This window comes from Molothrus aeneus, chromosome 2 (assembly GCF_037042795.1).
Source record: "Molothrus aeneus isolate 106 chromosome 2, BPBGC_Maene_1.0, whole genome shotgun sequence".
NCBI classification, from domain to species: Eukaryota; Metazoa; Chordata; class Aves; order Passeriformes; family Icteridae; genus Molothrus; species Molothrus aeneus.
In genome coordinates, this window is record NC_089647.1 from 77,136,324 (window position 1) to 77,159,293 (window position 22,970).

General features: G+C 40.7%; 1 protein-coding gene across 4 annotated transcripts in view; it reads left to right on the forward strand.

Annotated features, from left to right (window-relative positions):
* FARP1 (FERM, ARH/RhoGEF and pleckstrin domain protein 1) overlaps positions 1-22,970 on the forward strand; it is a 201,074-nt gene that overhangs the window by 149,048 nt on the left and 29,056 nt on the right. Inside the window, exons 9-15 of one of the 4 annotated variants that reach the window (XM_066545129.1) lie at positions 681-776; positions 1,332-1,495; positions 3,095-3,163; positions 3,906-3,981; positions 5,689-5,926; positions 20,080-20,270; positions 21,754-21,843. In XM_066545129.1, the coding sequence (XP_066401226.1) occupies positions 681-776; positions 1,332-1,495; positions 3,095-3,163; positions 3,906-3,981; positions 5,689-5,926; positions 20,080-20,270; positions 21,754-21,843 (924 nt within the window). The remainder of the gene's footprint in view (positions 1-680; positions 777-1,331; positions 1,496-3,094; positions 3,164-3,905; positions 3,982-5,688; positions 5,927-20,079; positions 20,271-21,753; positions 21,844-22,970) is intronic. The other 3 variants (XM_066545130.1, XM_066545131.1, XM_066545132.1) reach the window with 3 other exon arrangements.

A 22,970-nucleotide genomic window follows, 5' to 3' on the forward strand; every position in this document is an offset into this window, starting at 1 on the left:
AGTGGCTGGGAGTTGGAGTATTATAAAGATAATTTCCTTCTTGCTGTTTGTTTATGGTATTGGTTGCCTTTTCCCAGAAAATCATTTTGTGGCTCTTCAGAGACAAATAATTTGTTTAGATTGCTTTTGCTTCTGGTGGTCCTTATAAAAGCTCAAAATATGCAGTGTTTTGTACTTCCAATACAAAACCTGCAGTTGCTTTTTTCTTCCCACAGTTAAGCAGTATTTAAAGAGATATTTATTTTGCCCTGCAGATGTAAAAAGAGGGAGAAAATCTACTTCATCAAAGTGAGGTGATGTGTCTGGATTCCCTGCATTCTTTGTCACTGGTGGAAATAGAGTGAGGCACCTTTGGAAGCTGATTTAGTCCACAGAAAATCTTGAGTCTGCATAGTAGCACAAGATAGCAAAATCTGGTCCACCCTGTCTTGTGCAATGATACTGGCTTGGATATTTCCACAGAAACTAGTCCTGTATTGCAAGGGTTTAACCCTAAGTGCCTGCCTTCAGTCATTGCACCAGATGTTTATGGTTTGCATTATCAGAGGATGAGTTATAAGAAATTTCATCATTTCAAGTTAAGTGAACAGATGATTAATTTATGACAAGCTTCTTTAGTGGTTTAGATTTTTCCATTTGGATCTGGAATGATTAAACCCAGCTGGCTTTGTTCTCTGTAGGGTCACACCAAGATCAATGCCTTCAACTGGGCTAAGGTTCGGAAGCTGAGCTTCAAGAGGAAACGTTTTCTTATCAAACTACGGCCTGATGTGAATGTAAGTCCTTGGAAGGAGTTGTTGAACTTGACAGAAGGTTATTTGGTAAATTTCTACTCACAGATCACACGTGGTTTTTGTCAGCTCATTAATATTTTAATTGCTTATGCTCACTGTTGGTCCTGTGCAGATCAACCTGGCATCTCAGGTGAGCAGTCCTGGCAAAGGACATGTAAACTGAGTCAGTCAGAATAGAATGTCTCAGAGTCATCTTCTGGCTGCAACTCTGGTACTGTATCATCAATTCTTTAGGTATAGCATGTAATCAACTTCTTCTCATTAACATTCAAACCACTGCTTTATCTCTGTCATATTAGCCAATGAAAGGAAGTTTGAGCAATAGCTTTGATACTGACAGGCAGACCAGCAATGTCTCAACGTTAGAAGGATAGAGCCTCTTAAGCCTGAAAGCCAATAAGTTGGGAAGAAGCTTTTGGGGTTTTTTTTTTTCTTTATTCTTTTTTCTTTTTTTAGCATAGCTCCTAATTTGTCAATGCATTTCTCTAATCTATGTTGCTGCCCAGCTTACATTGCAAATGCTATCCCAATTTTCAGAGTTCATTCCAGGACACCCTGGAATTCCTTATGGCCAGTCGAGATTTTTGCAAGTCTTTCTGGAAGATCTGTGTGGAGCATCATGCCTTTTTCAGGCTTTTTGAGGAACCTAAACCAAAGCCTAAACCTGTTCTTTTTTCTAGAGGTTCTTCATTTAGGTTCAGGTAAGACATGCATTCTTTCCACCTTTGTTGCCTCTCCATTTCAAAATCACATCCATAATGGTCTAGGATTAAACCTGTTATTTTCAGCTCACCTTTTTTACCTTGTAGTTTGCTCCTTTATATTTTCCGTTGCATCTTCTCAGCCAGAACAGTGCAAAGAACACTGTAGGGGAAAACCTTGCATTAATTTTGTAGCAGCTGTTGCAAAGTAGCTTTCTGGAGGTAAGATATGAAGTATGTAGGGTCGAGCTGGTTTTGCACAAGAAAATTCACCTGTGTCCTCAGCAACACTAGCTAGCAATATCTGGGGATTCTTTGAATCCTGTGCTCCTAGGATGGGGTCTTTCCTATGTTTCAGAGTAGAGATTGTTGCATGTCCCTGTGATAAACCCATATTTGTGTAGTTAAAAGCAATGGCTTTATGCTCACAAAGGATTTATGTGACATGACCACCTCTGCTAAGACCAGGTATACCTGTGATATTGTTAGACCTGTAGGAAAGCTTTCAATAGTTGAGTTATTGTTTTGGTTTTTGGTTTTTTTTTTTTCATTACACTGGCAGAAGCATTATTGTAGATATTGCATTGTGTATGCCAGGGGGAAATGCTTTTATTCATACAGTTTATTTTGTTTGTGAAGCTGATACAAGCTGTACAGCCAGAAGCGCTCTTTGCTGAGATGAATGATGCACTCTAGATGCCTTGCATAAGAACACAGTGTATATACAGCCATTCTGACTCTCTTTCCACTTTGTTTGCTGCCTGCAAAGTAAATTAACGTGGAAGGACCTATGTTGGGTAAACAAACTATAACTTGTTAAGTTTCTGCCTGAAGTAAATGGAAAACTGTAGGTGCATTCAGCTTACCTCAGGCTTTGGAAAGCAGGTTTTGGCTACATCCTCCACTCACTGTGATCTCTGTTACTACATTCAATAACCTTTTCCAGTCCCTGAAAGCCTCTAATGAATTGGAAGAATTTGGCTCTCAGTTGAGCATTCTTGAGGTGTGGGTTTCCTGTGCTGCTTTCAGTTTGCTTTGGAGATTATAGCTTTGCACAATAAACAGTGCTGGGCTTTCTCACTACCTCACACCCTGTTGCAGAAGGGTAGAAAGGGATTTCCAGCCTAAAACTCTGCAAAAGGGTGTGTTTTATAGCAGCAACCAAGGAATGAAGTAGATGTCAGGGGTTTTATCTTGTTTCCAGGGTTTACTAATATCAGATAAGGATGGTATTTGACTAAAAAGGATTCAATAATACATTAATTCATTAAAGGAAAGCTTAACCCCTGCTTCATTTTCCATTGTAGTAACTTCCCAGTAATGTAGTACCCTATAGGGTCCAAAAAGCTGAATTGAAGCAGTTCTGAAATGGCATCAAAAAGTAGCTCCATAGCAAAAAAAAGAGGCAAGTAACATGCAAAATGGTAAAACTCTGTGTGTATCTGACCAGGTCCCCTTCTGTATGATCTTAACATGAGTTTCTGCTGATAGTGCCAAATACTTTACTGGTTGCTGTGACTTAATATGCAAGCCAAATACAAGGCTGTGATGACCAGGTGGTATATTGTATTAAGTACTTTAACTCTGGTTTTCTTCCAGTGGTCGGACCCAGAAGCAAGTTCTTGACTATGTTAAGGAAGGAGGGCACAAAAAAGTGCAGTTTGAAAGGTGAGAGGAAATAAATTTATTATCCCAATATGTTAAAATCCAAGAAAAGTCATGATTTCCAGTTAGTTATAGTCTGAGATCTTGGCACCAGTCCAAGAAAAAAAATTCCTTCTCTGCTGGTTTGACTGTTTATCACATGTGTAATATCCCGTGGTCCTGCATGTTTTGGCAAAAGTTTCATAACTTATAGTTCACTTAAAATCAGTAGTCTTCAATCTGTTTTTCAGCAATGAACATCCTGCTATCACAGGTAACTTTCTCCCAATTTGATTTGCACCCTCTTTGTTGGGATGTGGTTAATGTGTGTGAACAAACATATTCAGCTCAGGGTAAAACTGAACATAAGAAAAAGTACATCCAAGCTCAAGGGAGAGGTCTCCAGGGAAGCTGAAAGTCTTCTAGCTTGCCAGAGCAGTTCTGTCTGAACTCATCATGCTCATGGTGAGCTGAAAGTAATGGCCAAAATGCCACAAAGACCGTGCCAATAGCTCATTGCTTATGATTCATGCTCACCTGTTAGACCATTTTTGCTTCAGTGCTTCTCCCTTTTCTTACAGTGATATGTTTGCAACACATAGCATATTAAAATTTTACAGAAAGGAAGGAATGTTAATCTGTTTTGGAGCAAAATTTTATGAAAGCTGTTATTCAAAGGTTTTGTTTTAAAAGCGTGTCTCTTGATTCCTGTTTGTAGAAAAAAAAACTGAAATAGCTCTTTATGTGATTTTCCTTTTATCTCCAGGAAACACAGCAAGATTCATTCCATCAGGAGTCTGACTGCACAGCCTTCAGAACAGCATACAGAGGTGCCAAAACAAGTCAGTGATGTTGATGAAAACCTGGAAATTAAATCCTTTGAAACATTTCTTGTTAGATTACCCTCCACTGATTGCTGTTTTAAAACCCTAGGAGCATAGTTTTCTGCTTGCTTACCATTTAGCTGGGAGCTAAGGAGCCCTGGGTGTCATAAGCTTTAGGTTCTGCTGAGTGAAACAGCATTGCTTTCAGACAACCAGACAAATATAAATAGTGAGCTTGTCTGAGCTGTACTAATCACCATCTGAAAAATTGCAACCCTCGGTGTTGCTGCCAGGGTCCTTGGTTGTAGCTGGCTATTGCATCTGGGGAAACTGTAATTACTTTTCTTTGCTGAGAGGTCTTGGTTGCCCATTTCAAGGTGTTAGGTTAGTGTTAACCAGGTATTAACCAGGGAAGGAACAATTATTTCCTCAGAAAAGTTGCACCTCTGGCCTTCTAAGCCATTAGCTCTGGCAGATACCATATGTATTTATCTCATGCTGACAGCTGCTGTGTGCTGGAGTTCACAAGTCCAGAAGCCCAGTCAGTAGTGGTGAGGCTGCAGCAGCTGCAGGTTCCCAGGTCCCAGTAGGGCTGAGCATGTATTCACTATAGGCACCCACCACGTGAAAGCACACATACAGAGCATGAGCACATAGCCACACATGTAAACACAGAAAACAGCACTCCCACAAGCACAGCCAGTGCCAGTGGCCTCACCCTCTTCCACTCTTTGGCTCTGGTTTCTCCAGTTGCTGGCATCCCAAACACACCAAACATGTGGGCTGATGGCTCTCCTGGGACAGCCTCCAGAGGAGGCAGGTCAGGAAGCTTCATTTTCCTGACTTGGTTGTTGTGGTTTCTCCATTTGCCAGTGTTTTCTGTGCTCATCCATGTCTGTGGAGGTGAACTTTTGATCACATAACCTTATGTTAGGTAGAGCTTAAAATGTCAGGAGCAAGCTACTAGGTTAATGCATTTTAGAATGCTACCAGAAGCTTCACCTTCTATGCATCACCTCCTTTTGATATTCACAGGCTCTCTTCTTTCTGCAAGTTTAGGAACTTCAGAGAATTTTGTTATAGATGGAGCCCATTTCAAATAGCTTGTAGCATTTTAATGTTGCTGAGACAAGCTCAGGTAGATGGAGCATGGCTGCTGGGCAGATGTCTGCAGAAAAGCCAGCCTGTGAACCAGTGGCAGGTGTGCTCCAGGGGGTGAATGTAGGGTGCTCAAAAGCCCACACATGACTGTTTTAGTGTATCTAAGTAGGCTATGCAGAATTTGTTTTATGTTTTTATCTTTTCCTACAGGTTCTCAGAGTAGTGTGCACTTGTTGATGTTTTTAGAGTGTTAGTGGCTGCCTTATAGCATGGAAACACCTCAAATACCCCTTTTTGCATTATCACTGCACTGTATGCCTTCTTTTCCCTTGTTTAGCCTATGATTTTTTCTGTTCTTCCAGATCAGAAACCTCTTTTTTTTTTTCTTATTTTTTTTTTTCCTTCTTTTTTTTTTTTTTTATTCCAATTAGTTTTAAGACTTGGGTTACCTCTTTTCTTTCCAAGAGACTCCTATGTTGCTGCAGATGTGAAATTCTGGTGTGTAATTACATGCAGCCTTTTCCCTCTGGCTCCCATCCCTCTCAAACCTCTCCCCTCCCATCCTCCCTCCCCTTTTGTCCTTCCCTTTGTGTCTCCCTTGCCCTCCCTCTATTATCTTTCCAGACTGCTAGAGCCTATGGAGACAGCAATGATGCTGCAGCAGTGCAGAGCTGCCGGCAAGGGAAGGAGTTGAAATCTTCAACGGAAGACACTGGACAGCACAAGAGCCCTTCCTTGAAGAAGAGTCCAAAGGAAGGCAGAAAGGTGGATGGAGCAGTGGTCTCAGCAGTGGAGGAAGAAGAGGAGCCTGCTAAGGATAGGATGCAGCAGAACAGACCTCAATCACAGCAGCCAAGCACAGGTCCAGCTTCCAGGGCTGCTCATGGCAGCAGCACCTCCATTCCTTTCATTGACTGCAGTGATGTAGATAGCGAGTATGATCTCCTCAGAGGACAAATAACCCGGTCATATTCCCAAACAAATGACAACTATGAGGGTGATTTGACCAGTGGTGCCTATATTCACTACAGAGACGAAAATCGCAATAGAACTAGATATAGGGACTCCTCAGCTTCTCTAAAGTCTTCCCAGTATGTCTCAGAAGAGTACCTTGATGATAACACAGCTAATCTCTCCTTCTACACGGGGGGAAGCCCCAGGATGCCAAGGCATAGCTCTCTGGTTGATGAAATGTTCCGAGGGCCAGGAAGCCGTAGCCCCCTGGCCACTCCATTGCCTCCCAGCAGCAAAGAGTCCAGCCCTAACATGAGCCTGAGCAGAACTGGCTCTCAGGGCTATGTCTCAGAAAATGGGCACGACTGCAGGATGAGAACTGGGGAGGAGGACAGCCATGCCACTAACTGCCATGGCTATTGCAGATATTCTCCGGGTTCTCAACGGCCTCGTGCACAGAAAACCCATAATCTCTGCAATAAGTCAGTTACAGATCCATTTATCCTGAGCCAGATATCCTCAACCCCTGGGCAGGAGTATAGATCAGAGAGATACTGCAAAGGAGGTGGGGTGGCTAAGATGTCTTCTCCAGAAGGCAAAATGATGGCCAATGGTATGGCAGCTGGGGCACAGTCAAAGCAGAGCCCAGTGATGCAGTCGCTGCGTGCCAGTGGCATGATGGATCACATGGCTGCCATCCAGATGATGGAGGGCTCCACCAGCAGTGGGACAGAATCCAGTGATTCTGACTCAGAAGTCATTAATCCCTTCACTCACCCCCTGGTGTTTGGAAACCCCGTTGTGCTGAGCTCCTCTCCCATGCCTAGAAATAAGTACTCCTTTGGAAGCCTTCAGCTGGATGAGGAGGTAGAGGAGGATGTGTCTGTTGGCCTCAGTGATGAAGATGGTGTGCAGGTCTTCAGCTGCTAGGCACCAGTGTGTGTGAGACCAGGGGATACTGTGATTGCTCAGCAGTATGGTTGCATTTCCTGGGGCTCATGATGAGTGGCTGGTGATAATTTCAAGTGCATGGGCTATTTCAGACATTATTGTTGTGCAGGCCAGCCAGAGGGAAAGGATGCTAGAACACAATAGTAAGTCTGAGTGATGCTTAACAGTTTGAATCTCCTCTGAAAGGCAGGAGGAGAGGAAAATGATTACTGATTTAGGTACCTCTGTAAGACTTAATAACTCTCTCCTCTTCTTTGTGTGAAGTCTTGTTTTAGATACATGTTGTAGCTGCTTTGATATTTGACTAGTTATTTTGACAAAACAAACAATCAAATCAAGTAGGTACATTGTGCTCTTTTATATGTCTGTTACAATCTTCTCTCCATATAAGGAGAGCAACTTACCAGTGCCTCAACAGAGTTAGGAGAAAAAAAAATTAACTTGCAGCCAAATGCAGGCAGCTTGATATTCAAGACCAGGACTTGTTGAAATCTTGAAATATGCTGGAAATTTTTTTCATAGCAAGAATGTGTCTGATCTACTCTTCTTCATAACTCATTTTATAATCTGATGAACTGAGGGTACAAATCAGGCATGTATAAAATTTCAGTATTGTCTTTTTCTTCAGTGGGTTAAACAGGGTGATTTGGTGATGGAGATTTTGAAACACCAAACTCTTCCTTGGGCAAGAAAAAGAACAGGATGAAAGATAAAATTCAAAGGAAAAAAAACTTTAATCAAAACAGCTCTAATGAAGAGTGATATGAGTATTACTTGCAAGGCAATCCTTTCTATGCTTTATCAGTTAGAGATATATTGCAAGAAATTTTTTAATTGCTTATACTTTCAGTGAAATTATTACAGAGACATTTAAGTTCTGTGGTGGGTGGTTTGGAGACGGTGGCTGTTTTATTTTTTGCTTTGATCACAAAAAATCTTTATCTGTGCAGGATCCAATTACTCTGTCACAGGCTACATTTTTAGTAGTGCCACCTCAGAAATTTTTCATCCCCTGACAAGAGAATGATAGGAGTAACTGTGCTCCGGGGTGATGGTCTTCTGTTCTATCCATAGAGTGGATATGGGCAGAAGGACAAAGAGACTAATTCTGTGTATACTTCCTTTTCACAGGCTAGAACTGTTGAGAATTAAGGTATCCTAATAAAATCTGATGTTAGTTTCTCCAAGTTAAGAAAGAAAATCCAGATGAAAGGTCCTCTTTATGGAAACTGTTCTACAGTTACTAGTGCTGGGAGACAAGATGTGCTCTTTATAATTGGCCTTATTTTTAACTTTTATATATTTTTCTTGTGGAAGAATGAAAATAAATCCCAGAATTTTAACTGATGAACAAGAGCATTGACTGAACTGCAGGTTACTCTCAGTGATCTGCATCATGCAGTTCATTCATGCAGCAATGATTAATCCATTCACATAAGTACTGATGAAAAAGTTACAGGACTTTGTAAATTTAGACAATATAAAAAATTTCAAGATTGTTTTTACAGAAATTATAAAATAAGAAGTCTTTTTAATTTTTCTAATGCCTTGGTCTATGCACACTTTAACAAAGTTTAATCTGAGTGAAGGATATTTAAAAATATACCTAGTATATACCTAGTAGTTAGACATGTGTTGTTATATTCTGTTTTGAAAGTAAAACATATCTTTGTGTAAATATAAGTATTAACTCTCTCACCTCCTTTAGAGTGTTGGTATTCTTAGAGATTAGATACGTCATTCTTGAACAGGAATCATTAAAAGCGTCTCTTTAGATACTGATATTTTGGGGACAGGGAATACTCTCATTTATTCCTGTAGTTAAAAGCCTGAGTCTACGAACAGTGAGATTGATAATTAGGGAAAAGCTTGCTTGTATATGATTCTAAAAGAGGATGGTTTGTGTTTTGGATTTAGAATAGCTGTAAAATAATTGCCTTGAAGTTCACAATATATAAGATGAAATATAAGTAGTTGAAGCTCGCATCAGCAAATAGTGTGAGCATGGAGAGGTGGGTGCATGACTCTTCTTTTGATTTATTTTTTATTGCCTGTGCAGCAAAAGTATCAGTAGGTATAAAGTAAAGTAATAGCAGTTTGGACAGATGAATTAATTGCTTCATTAGCCAGTAAAATTAGAGTTCAGGTAATGGATTTTCAGCAAAAGGATTTGCAGTCATTTCTGCTACTTTAAAAAGTGAAGAGATTTCACATTCACTTTGTATTTAAATGAATATAAAATTTTATAAGTAGTGTTTGCTATTTTGCATCCTTTCAGATACTGTTTCCAGGCCTGATTCTTCTCTCATATGCCTACAAAGACATTAAATTTTAAACTTTGTAAGAACAGACCCACTGGGTAGCTGGAGTTAGCCTAGTTGTTAATAAAGTATCTCAACAGCTTTTCTTTTCCCACTTCAATATTATCCTCAGAAATGCAATATGAGGAGTTTTCTGTCTTCTGGCATTTTTTCAGCTTTGAATGGTGAAGTAGTTGTTGTTTCAACACATGGAATTCTTCCAGTTAAAAGAAGTAAAGTTTATAAACTACATAGGAAATAATTTCATTTAGGATTAATTACTTCTGCAGCATTCTAATGCCAGTGAAGCTCCGTTTAATATCAGCAGACAAGGTTGTAATTAAAACAGTCTGTGGGCCAAATTCCTCCACCAGACATGTGGTTCATGTCTGAGCCCTTGCCAAGAATGGTGAAGTGAGAAAGGAGTTTTAAACTTACATTTTAAAATAGGATCAGGCCCCTTAGAGTTCATCTGGGAATTTGTTTCTGTGGAACAATCAAAAGGACCTTACAGAAAAAGAGCAGAAACCTTTAGGGCAAGACCGCAAATGAGATGAGGTGGAGGAATTCTTGCCCTGGCTCACAAAGTGCTCATGGCAAGAGGAACTTGTCAGTTCTAGTTTGTTGTTTATTTATTTATTAATCTGAATACACTTATTAACAAACATTTATTAATCTGAATACACTGGACAGCAGCAGTGATCTAAGCATACCTTTGTCTCAAGTATAGCAGATAGTTACAGACAGAGTAACTACCAGATTCTCCCACCAATTCCAGTAGATTTTAGAATGTGGCTGATGGTAGTTTTGATTCACCATTCTAAAATTTTTATTGTCAATAATGAACTTTTCAGTCCCAAACTCACCAAGTGCCCAGATATCCTTAGGCAGTTGGTACAAATGAGGCAGCTGAGTCCCAGTGAGATTGAGCATCTATGTCCACTCTGAACTGTGTAGTCCTGCATCACCCATCTCCTGTCTTTTCAGAGGATGTGGAAGAAGCACTTAGGGGTTTGTCCATAATAACATGCAGATCTAGGTAATCTCTGGATAAAAGAGCCTCATTTTAATTAAATTAATTCTTTGCTGTTCCAACTACTTAACCACAATCAACCATCCTCTACAATGGCAGGGGAAAGGTCATGTCAGACAATTTTAAGGGCTCTCCTATTCAGCAGCAGCTCAAATTTGTGATGTCCTCTTGGGATCTTCTGGATTTTTTTTTCTTCATTACAGCCTTTCCTAGAATCTAGTTTTCCTCAGTGACCCAGGATATTAAATCTGTCAATAAATAGATGAAGGAAAGAAGGAGAGTGGCAAGTTGTAGGAGCCAAGAACTACATAGGATATTCCAGGTATGGAGCTTTGGCTGATTGATATCTGAATGGCTTAGACTGCACTGTTTTCAGTTGAAGTCCATATCCCTTAGCAAACATACTCCTTGTGTATGGCAGACAGGAGTGTTCTCTGAGGATGATTTACACCAAATGCTGCCATGTCACCCATGGCTCATAGCCTGCCTAACAGGCATCACCCCACTAATCATTGCAGTGCATGCTAAATACAAATTATATCAAGAAAAACTGAAGAGAAATTCCCATAGGTAAAAATTGTCAACATGTGACTGAAAGTTTTTAGGTTTGCTCCATTCTCATTGACCTTATGTGAGCTAGACAGAGCTGAGTTATAGGCAGATGAGCATCATGAAAGAATTGCATATCAATAGTTTAAAAAATCGTATCAGTCTATTAGTTTTCTTCAAGATTAAAGGGCATGCAAAACTAGAAAGAATTTTTTCCACAGAGCAGCATTGGTAATGTTGACTGTAATCAGTAGAACCCAGTAAAGAGTGGAAAAACAATGGTTTGTGAATTAGTTCACTAAATGGGGCCAGTATTACTTGACCAGACTGCTTCAGGACCTGTACTTTCTCCCCTGAATATTTGTAGGGCAGGTTTTTGTTTGCAGTGAGGTTTTTATTAGTTGAAGCAGCTCTGTTCATTTTGAAGCAAGGGCATTCAGGCCAGAGGTTCCTGTACTTGGTGGTGACCAGAGAAAGTCAAATAGAAAATGGGTCAGACAGATCTAAAAGCTGTTTATAAACCCCATTTTTTCTTCACTAAAAAGTAGAGATGTTTTAAATTCTGTCCTCTTCAGTCCATGATAAGCACACAAAGATAGAGTCTCTATAACCACTAGAAGTTTCTTCTGGGGAGCTCCAGGAAGACAAGGAAAAAAGAAGAATAAAAAACATCTTAAGCACACAAAAAATGTCTAGCCCTATTTATTTGCAGTTCCCTTTGGCATAATGTGCTCTCCACTCTTTTTCTGAGAGTTTAAAGTCCCAGTAGAAAGAGTTACAATTATGTTGATCAGTTGAACTGATGAAGCAGACCCAATTTTGAATTTTGGTAAAACCAGTGATTCAGATCTCATTGGTATGATCTACATGCAATTAGCATGAACTATGGTTATCTCTGGAACAGTTCTTTAACAGAAAAAAGGATGCCTGACCTATAAATTCTGTCAAATTCTGTGTTTAACTAATCTCATTTGTCTTAATGAGCCATTAGACTGCTGTCAGAGGTGACTTTAGAATGAAATTTTAATTGCTGCAATTTAACTTCTAATGACGAAAAACTAATTACCAATCCAAGTTTTTCCTGACTTCCACACATGTTTGAGGAAGTTGGGTGTCACAGCCTTGTGTACAGAAATGTGGATCACTGGAGAATCCCTGTCATTCTGCAGCATGGTTGTCACCAGCTGGAAAGAGCAGTGAGTGTGAAGGAAAGAGGTTCTCTGTTCGAGCATGTAAAAAAGTGAAGTAAGCCAAAATCCGTTTTAGTCTTCCAATAATGCTTCTCTCTCTTTCTCTTTCTCTCTCTGAATAGTGTAGTTTCTTAAGGCAGCTTCTGTATACTTCAGCTCACCTTTCCTCTCATTTAGGGGATCAATCCTCTTCTCCATAAAAAAATAAGAGAAACCCTAAATATATGAGGGAAATTGAATCTTCTGGAACAATTTCTAATATGAAGGCCTTTCTTTTGTTTGCTGCTGTCAGACTGTGGCTGCTGTCAGTGGTAGGAGAAGAGTCCTTTTCTCAGAAATCCAGCTGCTTGTTGGTGTCCCCTACTTGGTGGTGGTGATGGTTGTGGGTCTTCTGAGGGTAGGTGGCAGATGCACAGTGTTAACATCTTGAGGACCCAAGGCTCACATCACCTGGTGTGTAACTTTTCTCAAATGTGAGTAGCAGTGGACTCTGGTTTCAGTCAAGCTACGTCAGGAAAAATTTTTGCCTGTACTGTCAGGTTCTAGAAAGGAAGGAAATTTAAATCCTAGGAAACTGACATCAGCAAAATCTTTCCTCTTCTGTTTCTCTAGTTTCTATAGTTACTGAAGTATGCCTAGACAAAGGCATATATCTTAGTTACTTATTTGTAAGGGAAATAATTGTTGTGCAACATGTGCATCCTGAGCAAAGGTGTCTTTTGTGTTCCTCCCTATGGTTAGGCTGTGTGGTGCCATTGATATTTTTAAATACAGAATTTCTACTTAAAAATCAAAGGCATCATATTAGCAAAAATCCTAGTTTGGGTGACATGTAGCAGTTTTACAGAGTGTTTTTTCTTTTGTTCTAATTCTGTGTTCTATAAAGAGCATGTAGAATAAGCTTGGTTTATGTTGTTTGTTATTAAAAGCAGTGAGCACTTTCTTTTAAATGTTACAAGATCTGGAAATCCTTTGTGCCTGGCTGAGCAATGTATTCACAGGCATGTTTTCCACAAGTATGTGTGTAAATAATGGTGGTGTTATTACAGTAAAGGGAGTAAAGACCTTAGGATCATAAATTTGCATGACATCATGATAAATAGTTTTCTCAAGAATGGTTGGAGTTTTAAGATGTCATTTTCGTTGACGATTTTTTTTTTAAGTTTTGGCCCTGAGAACCATAAAAATCTACAGTTCACATTGGTAAAAATCAAGTCTAAAGGCAGTAATGATACAGCTGTCACTGACTGAGCATGGAAGGTTGAAGGAAAATGAATGCTTTCTGATTCAAGAGCTTTCAAGCTTGTTAAAATTAGATTAGATGCTTTCTTTAAAATGCTGCAAATCTGGTTTTGAGAAGAGAACAGGCTTTTGCCTTTGATGGTTTTCAGCAAGATCAGAGGTAGATCTTTCTGTTTAGTTCAGAGAATGTTAGAGCTCATGCCTGTTGCTTTTCCACGAGGCACCTTAAAAATATTTGATTAACTGAATCCTTGTATTTCCCTTTTCCTGCTAAAAAAATCACCTGGGCCCACTAACAAAAGTATATAAGCTTGGCAGTGTTCACTTACCCTGCCCTTTCCTGATTTCTGTGTGTGCACATGCATAGATATTTTTAAAATAAGTCTCAATAGTAAAAATTAATTTTTAAGATTGGCAATGCTGGGGACTTCATTCTCATTTTTGTCATTTGTTTAATACCTTTTAAAAAGAAACATTTTTTGTTTCATTGTATGCACTGTTATGTCAGCATGTACCTCTCTGGGAGAAAAAGCCTTTTCAATGTTCTGTCTATCCTCAAAGCATGGTATATCTTCTGTTCCTTGCATTGTTTGGAGCACTGTCTCAATGTCCTTTTACTGCAGAAATGCCTATTTTGTATTTGGAGTACCTGATTCCTCCTGTTACAGTGATCCTGCCTCACGGAGCACTCCTCGCCTCAGAACTAACGAAAACCCTCGCCAGGTTGTGACTCTCAGGCTGAGAAACCACACCATGCTGGGGAGCAAAAGAGAAGAGGGAAGCCAGGGGAGAAGGTCTCTTTTCCAGGGCATTTGGGCTTCCCTGAGCACAATCAGATTGCCCTTCATTTCCTAATGAAGGCTGCACCCAGCAATCCGGGCTGTGGGCTCGTAAGCAGGATCACTGCAGTCCTGGGGAGGTGTCTTGGTGGAATGGACAGTAGCTGTGGCATTAGCTTACATGGGGGCTGAAGGTTTCCAATTCTATTGTGGCACTGTGTCATGTTGGTTTAAAGGCAAACAAAGGCAAATTAACCCTAAGCCTGGGTACAACAGGAAAACCTTCTGTAGGTCGCTCTATTTCTGTCTGGAGAGATCAAGGCTAGACAAAGGGCTGATGCCCAGTGACCTTGCATTCTCCCCAGACTGTAATGCTCACTCTTTGTTCCTAACATGGGAGGAGACCCTGATGTAGGCCAACAGCAGTTACTGTCTGATTTCACACTCACCGCTGTCTAATTCTGCAGTACACCAATAAAGCATGGACCTTCACCAGCTGGAGAGGCTGCTGGCTACTAAACCAACACCAAGCTTGATGAGACTATAAGCATGTCAAGCCATTTAACTGTGTATGCATGGAATTAATTTTTTTATTATTATTTTTAGTTTCACCTGTACCTGAAGGCTTTTACTCATTCTAACTGGTATTTTGCTGTAAAACTGTCACTGGTTTAATTGTTCTGTCCAATTGCTGGCTGATGCTTTGTCCTAAATATGAGGAAATTGGTTCATTGAGAAGGTGCACCATTTTCCCAAATTCTGCTCACTGCCATGGGCGTGCATTTTGCAGCTGTGACATCAAAGTGAACCTTTCTTCCTCTCAAGCTCCTCTTCAAGCCAGGCAGAGTTAGTGGTTGTGTGACATTGGATTTCTTCATAAGTTTGTTTTTAATTCCCGTTCCTCCTCAAAATCTTTGGTACTGTATTCAGGGATGTTTGTCCATTAATTTACAGCTGTTGTGTAACTACTCTTCAAACTAACAAACTGTATCCACTGCTCCAGCTTGATTCATGTAATGGGGAAGAGAAGTGCAGCTTGATGAACTGGTTCCCCTCAAGCTTTTGTGGAAGTCAGTGGGATTTTTTTTCTTACATTGAGGGGGAACAGAGCAGAATCTCTATCCCATATCTCTTTAGCAGCATGACTGTGCCTGGTTCACAGCTGGGGAGAGAAGGGATGGACACCATTATTGAACTCTTCTTCAATCTGAGGTGACTGATCTGATCACTTTAGTGATTGGTGAAGTGCATATGAAAACTTCTGCTGCTTCATCTGGTGCTATCTCTCCCCCATGCCACATATCTTCTCTGACCAAAACATTTAGATGCAAATTAGAGCTATGCAACCACTGTGAAAATGGAAAATTAAGCTGGACTGTGTGGCCACAGCAGTGGCAGCTCTGTCAGATACTTTCTTATTAAAGAGCCTTCATAAGTGATATGCTCAGTAATGACAAGGAGAAAAGGGAAACAACTTGTTTTCATCTGCCAGACTGGAGTTTAGAAAACACTGATCAGACATTAAAGTTGAGTTAGTGGGATATGGATGTCACAAACCTCCCCTGACTGCCGAGCAGGCCATGGAGCAGGAGTAAGAGAGAATAAGCCCTGCAACATTCCAGGTACTCAGAAAGGTGCTTTTCTGGCTCTTAATATGTTTTTAATTTCTAATAATAATAATAACAACACTGAGAACAATAAAACTCTCAAGAGTTGACTTGATGATGACTTAAGCGGTACATGAAGTTTTCCAGCAGAATTTCAGTCACCTTTAATAATGTTTTCTCTCACTTTCCATAATTGAGCCATTATCACTTCTCAGTACTCCACAGAAAAGAAGCATTCCCATGGGCATCTTAACACTTCTGTACTCTTCCTCTCTGTTAAAAAAACACTGTGTATGAATGGGAACAGTTCCTTTTAAAGTAGATGCAGAACACTAAATGGCCTGAGTTTGTTATTCTGCAGTTTCAGAAGAAAAGGAATGGAGGAGGAATATCTTTAGGATACTCTGAGTCCCATTTGTCTCCCTCACAAAGAGGGGAGCTCCCCTGTGTTAGGTTAGTTTCTAACCAGGGATTTCAAGTCATCTTATGCTGCCTATGCAGTCAACAAAGAGGCAGCAGGCAGTTCAGGCCACCTATGGTGTAAATTGACCTCTGGGAGAGACTTCCCTCATCATGTAGAAAGTACTGATTTTAACTGGTTTTCCTTTGATGTGAGCCATGCTTACAGCAGTGTCACTCAGCCCAACACTCCATGGGCACCACCCTCAGCCCCTGTGGGTTCACAGCTGTGTGTGACAGGAGCCAAGAGTATCCAAGGTACAGTGAGTGGGATGGATCACCTCTGGTGGCCGAGGGCAGAGCCTGGCCTGTTCCTCTGGCAGGGCCCCCACAGCTTGCCAGCACTCTGTACCTTCCTACCCCCAAACTGCAGCAAGCAACTGATGTGTATTTTGACAAGGGTGTAGCTGTTAAGTATTTGATTCTAGCTGCTGGCTTCTATTTGTGTAGCACATGGAATATGTATGTTGGTTGGGAGAGATTTGAGACACGTGTAAAGCTAGGAGGATAACCCATACTTTCATGTCCTGTGGCCATGTAAAATGCCATTGTCATTTCATAGATGTTTTCCCCCAAGTTAGATTTCAATCTATCCTGAATAGATTTCAATTAAGTTTTGCTTCTTTTGTCACCTTCACTACTGCAACAGTAGTAGTGCTTTCTCTGGTGTCAGTGGAACTAAGAATCACTCCAGGTATTTTGGCATTGATGGTAAAATCTGGCACGCCATGGTAAAGTGCATTCTTGTTATTTGCCAGTGTCATCAACCAGTATTGGTTTCTCTTCTTAAACCCATACTTAGAAAATAATTAATAATTCCTACCCACTCCTCCAATGATGTATTTTTAGTGTACACTTAAATAATCCTCAGATAAACATTCTTTTTTGCTTTCTCTTGATTTGTGTGTATACAGCTGACTCCATTAAATTTGAAAGATGGCCCAATTCTGAATCTAAATAAAAATCACTTGAAGTATGAGCAAAGACAATTCCATGTTACCAGCTGCAAACCATTTAGGCCTCCAGTATGCAGTAGCATTTGCTATCTGGCAAATGATATGCTAATAATTGCTTGTCAATCCATGAATCCTTTAGGGTGAATTGTAAGGGATTTCAGTACCTTGTAAATAGGATTGGTCTTCTCCCTTCTGCTTCTGTTTATATTCTGCAGTATGTAGTTGATGAGTAGAGCCTGTATGAATATACTCTTCTGTGGCAGGAGATCAGATGAAACACTTTGTTAATTCAGGTTACTTATTCCTCACCTCTGTGAAAAAGAGAAAGTGGCTTTGCAGCACTGCCATGACCCATCAGCATGACATGTGTCCTGATTGATTGGTGATGGGGGAGGGAACAACCTCCATTTTCATTTCTTCATGGCTTACTGATTTTTTCACACCAAAACGAACTTGTTTCCCACATTTCCCAGAGCAACATCCAGTGTGTTGATACCTGTGGCTGTGTTGGTTGTAATTAGGCCCCAGAATGTACTAATGTAAGGACATTTTGAGGTCCTCTCATAATGCAGCCACTTTCTTGTAACTGGTTTAAATTTTCACTTGTTCAGTGTATTGGTAGGTGGGGTCTGACTGAGCTCCTGCTTGTAGGTGGTGGTGGTGTAGGTTGGGTTTGGTCACTGCTCCTGCCCACATTGGTACTAAAAGGGAGGATGCAGCATTTCAGCGTGCTGCAAAATAACTTTGAGAATGTCGGTGATGCATTGACATGCAGAGTCTTTTATCAGTTGGGTGTGTACACAGTGCTGTGAGCCACCAGGCACATTTTTTGTGATACTTTCCATAATACTTTTCCCAGGTTAATGTCTTCCAACTGTAAGATAGGATGTCTTTCTAATTCATTGTCCTTTTGATATTTTGTAGTTTGAAATACTTGAGTTGTACTGATAAAAGTAACAGTACATCAGAGCTTAGTTTTAGGATTGTAGATAGGTAGATAGATATGTGAATATATCTATATCTATCTATCACAGATAGGTGCTATTTAACTCCTAGACTACAATGCTGTGAACTTCTCACAGAGGTGCAAATCATTTATTCGCTGTCGTATGACAGGCATAGTGCCAGAATTTCTTTGTTTCCACGTTTGAGGTGATATCACTTTTCTTATGTCTTTTGTAATGTAGTTAAGTACTTTTAACCTTACAACCTTGCTATTAATCCATTTCACTATTTCTCAATTATGAATTCCATTTCTTTGGAAAATACTGTATACAGTTGTGTGCTAGTGTCAATAAAATTGACATTTGTGTAACAAGCTGTGGCATTTTCTCAAATTTCACTGAACATTGATTTAGTGTGAAACTGTTGGTAAATCCTTTCTTGCTAGCTGTAATAATACAGACAAATACTGCTTTGACTTTGATTTTTAATAGGCTACATAACTGTCATGATTACGTAAACTGATAACTGTGCTGTTTTTTCCTTCTCTTTTCAAAGGAATGATTTATAAACGTGAACTGGTTTGGAACTGGAAAACATTCATGTTCTAGCAATAAAGCTTGAGTTTTTCCAGAAAATAAATAGGTTCTACTACTGGCCTAATTATATTTATTTTTATTATATTTACTGGAGTATCTCAGCTGTGTTTTTTTAGCAACAGGAACATTTACCTATGATAATTTAGGGAGGACATAATCACATGATAGTAAATTGTATTTGGCCCTAATTATACACGGCGATGTATGTGTTTTACATTTCATCTTAGACAGCCTGTTGGCTGTGGTAGTCAAGAGCTTGTCACATTTTTTTTTGTTGGATTTTAATGTATGATGCCAAAATGGCACAGACTGTAAATGTTCTTCCACATGACAGATTCTTCTTCTAAAACAGGTTTAGATTGTCAGATGTATGGAGGAGGGGATAACTGGGAGAAGACTGGGCATTTTTGGCAAACTTTCTTTCTGTGCAGTCATTAATCTGGCTGCCTCCCAGAAGGCAAAATTTGCTAATATCAGTAATTTAATCTAGTGTATATGAATCCATGGAAGTGTAACTAATTGTCTAATTCTTTAATATTTTTAATCCAAAATGAAATGGGATTTTATATCTGTGAAAATCTGAAATTGTCATGCTTTGTGCATTAAAAGTATTGCTTTTCTCATGTAAATGTAATGCTAGCATTTCCATCCCAAACAATCAGAGGAGCATGGAAAGACCTACAAGGTATAATATACATACTCGTGTTGTGTGTAGAAGTTGGGGAACTAGTAGTTTTCTCCCTTCATGTTAGATCTGACTGATCTTAGCAGCCACAATTCTGTAGAAAGTCATCCTTTTTCTCTAGACCTCAACTAGATAAATTCGTACTAACTTGTCCTGTAGTTCCCTCTGAAGTACTGATTTGAGTGTTTGAAGTTCTACCTTGCTGGAAAGAATGGCACTCCTGGAACGATTACTGTATTGTTGTATTTATTCTCCTTCTATAGAGTGGATTGCAATGGTGAAATGTTTTATATCAAGTTTATGTTTAGAATCATAGAATGGCCTGGGTTGGAAGGGACCTTAAAGACCTCCTAGCTCCAACCCCCTGCCATGGGCAGGAACACCTTTCACTAGACCAGGTTATTTAGAGCTCCATCCAGGCTGGCCTTGAGCACTGCCAGGGCTGGGACAGCCACAGCTTCCCTGAGCAAGCTGTTCTAGTGCCTCACCCCTCCCACGGTAAAGAACTGCAGCTCAGTCATCTGTGCCTTGATTCCTGCCCTACAGAGACACTAATTTCAGCCAGTTTTATCAGCTAAAAAATACTTACATGGTGAATGCAAGTGGATGCAGTTCCTCTGGCTTCAAGGCCATTTGGGCTAGTTTGAGGACCCTGATGGCTGTGTCTTGTAGCATAATTTCACATGCTGCAGTTTAAGTTTATGACTCCTTGTGGTACTTTCTTGAGAAAGCTTGTCCTAACTGATTTCTCTTTTATCATTTTTCTTAGCAGGTTCTCTGACTGGCAGCCCTCACCTTTCAGAGCTTTCCATCAATTCCCAAGGAGGACCATCAGTGGCAAATATGACTTTATCTCCAAACTTGAGCCCTGATGCCAAGCAGTCATCTCCCTTGGTCAGCCCTTTGCTGAATGACCCGTCATGCATCAGGGCTGATGATGAGGAAGAGGTCAAAAGAAAGGTAAGGTGAACGAAGTTGGCCTTGTCTCTCTTCTCTCCGATGTGTTGTGATAAATCTGGGTTGTTCCTGTTGCTCCTGAGGTTCCAGGCAACCTCAGGAGCTTGTTTGGATGGGGTCTCCTATAAATCTGAACTTGCTTTTAAGGAGTGGAGTTTGGTAGTTTGTTGTAACAAAACAGTCAGCTCCATTGTCTTACTGGAGGGAAGATTTCCAGGTGACAGAAAGAAAAGGAAGTGTTGAGCCTGTTGTGGGAATATCCAACCCAGGCTCTCCAGTCTGTCTCTGCTGGGAGCACCACTGGGAGCATCTGGTTGTGGGAGTAGAAAATGCTCTCTCTGTGCCACAGCCTGCAGCAATCAGCTGGGAGTGTTTGGCTCAGACCCATCATTGCAGCAAAACCATAAGGAAGCATCACATCCAAAACTGCTTTCTGAAGATAAAATGTTTGTCTGAGCTGGGCTGTTCTGGGTGCCTGCTGGCTCATCCCTCCTCTGCTGCTGGGTGAGAGGAGCTTCCTCTTGTCCTTCTGTAGCTAGTTTTTTCTCCTCGTCTTGGAGCATCTCAGGAGGGAGAAAGAAACTCTGATGGCTTTGCTGGGAAGTGGGAGTTTGTGTAAGGAAGATCTCGTTTCCCACTGTGCATAGTTAGCAAGATGTGTGAAGGAAATTTGAGAAGAAGAAAATCTGAGACTCGGTTAATGGAGCCAGGACTCTGTGTGCCAGTCCAAGACAGAGCAGCCAGTGACTGTGTGCACCAGCTGATGATGGTTCCTGGGGGTGCTTTCTGACTGGGAAATGCCCACACAGTCTCCCTGTACAGGGCATTCATAGTGTTTGCACTGCATCGTTTGTCTTCAGGGAGGAAACAAAGGAAAAATATCTATGGATGTTTTTTTCTTAATTTTTGCTTCCTGAGCATCACAGAGGAAGATCAGCTGGGTTCCTTTGGCTCTTCAGAATTAAGAAATTTTAAATCTGTAACCTAATCTAAAATCCTTCCCCTCTCTCACTGTTATGTTATCCAGCCAAGAAAATCTTACAGGTTTGAATTTTTTTCAGAAGTATTTTTCCTGTGGATCACCATCCCGATGACAAAATTTAATAATAATCAGACACAAATTTTTGTTGCTTTGTCAAATTTTACACTTGATTTAAATGGTCATTTAGCCTGCAAAGGATTTTTTTATGAATTTCACAACATGTCCTGCTCCAGAAATAAACTGAAAGGAAAATCAGCACCCCAAAGCAGTAGAAATCATCTTGGCAGAAAAAGAAGTCTCTCAAAAACCCACAGAAAGTTCTTGCTCTCTTGTGTTTGCAAGGAAGGGTTGCTTTTAGGGCTTCAGGACTTAGGAACATTCAAGGATGAGTCACACCATAACCACAAGCAAGGGTCACTGGTTTGTAACTCTCTCTGTGATTTATTATCTACAGTTTTTTCTCCATAAAAGCAGAGGAAAACCTAATGTGCTTGCAATTCACAGAGGTTCCCAACTGAGAAAGCTTACTTCATTGCTAAGGAAGTGGCCACCACGGAGCGAACATACCTGAAGGACCTTGAAGTCATCACATCGGTATGTTTGCTTGAGCCTGACTCACAGAACACGTGAAGCTCTGGGCAGGGGGGTGTTTCATCTGCTCCATTTAACATCCTCGCTGCTCTGGGCTGCTGTTACATTCTGCACTGTGGTTACTCTTTGCTGTGCAGGGCAGTTCTCCTCCAGGGAGGAAGTAACAGGAGAATCAGAGAGCAGAGGTTTGCTCTGTGGTTAGTAACATGCACTAAGAAACTGTATCAGGTTGAGGAACTTGGGACACACTTCACTTATGTTTTCTTGCTCTCATGCTTTGTGGTTATAATTACTAAAAATGCCTGTGGGTTTTCAATGACTTCTCTTAAAACTGAAGTAGCTCCTTAGGGGCACATATAAATGTTTTCTACTGTATTAAACGCCCTCCATTTAACATGAAATATTGCAGAGTACCTATTTGAATGATTCTGATTTTTCAGAAAGTGAAACTGTGTGTTAAATGAGTCATTCATCTGTAGCATCTGGTCAGAGTGTGATTGTTCAAATCACCAAGGCAAATAGCTGCCATCTTTGCACACACAGCAACAGTCTTGTTTCACTTCCGTGAATAATGTGTGCAAGATCTGGTCTGAAGTAACCATTTTTCTGTGAAATGGCACTGGATACAAACCCCTTCATGGCATTTTGGCCAGCTCCAGACCTCTCAGCTCTTAAATCACCCAGCAAGGTGCATTGCCCTACTCCTGTGTTGAGTGTTGTGGTAAGGAGGACATGCTTCAGGGGGGAGCGCTGGGACCACTGGGAACCAGGGACACAGTTTCTCCTCAGCTGCCTCTCTGTTCCAGGATCCCACATGACAGATGCAGCTAATCAGACCCCAGCTTGGACAGAGCCAGTATAGCATGGTTTTTGCAGGCAGCAGAGTAGCTCTGGCCACACTGCTACTTACCCTTGCTTTTTGGGAAGCCAGCCCGCTGAGGGAAGAGACCAGGTTCTGTGGGACAGTTCTGCAGTCATTACTGTGGTCTCAACAGCAGATATGCTGTTTTCATGTGGTATTTCACCCAGTGGCAGCAGAAACAAAAAGTTGTAGCTCTTCAGAGCTAAAGCCCATTTTCCACCCCATCCTCTCATTCTTGTGAAAGGCAAATTCGAATTTGCTGGATCAC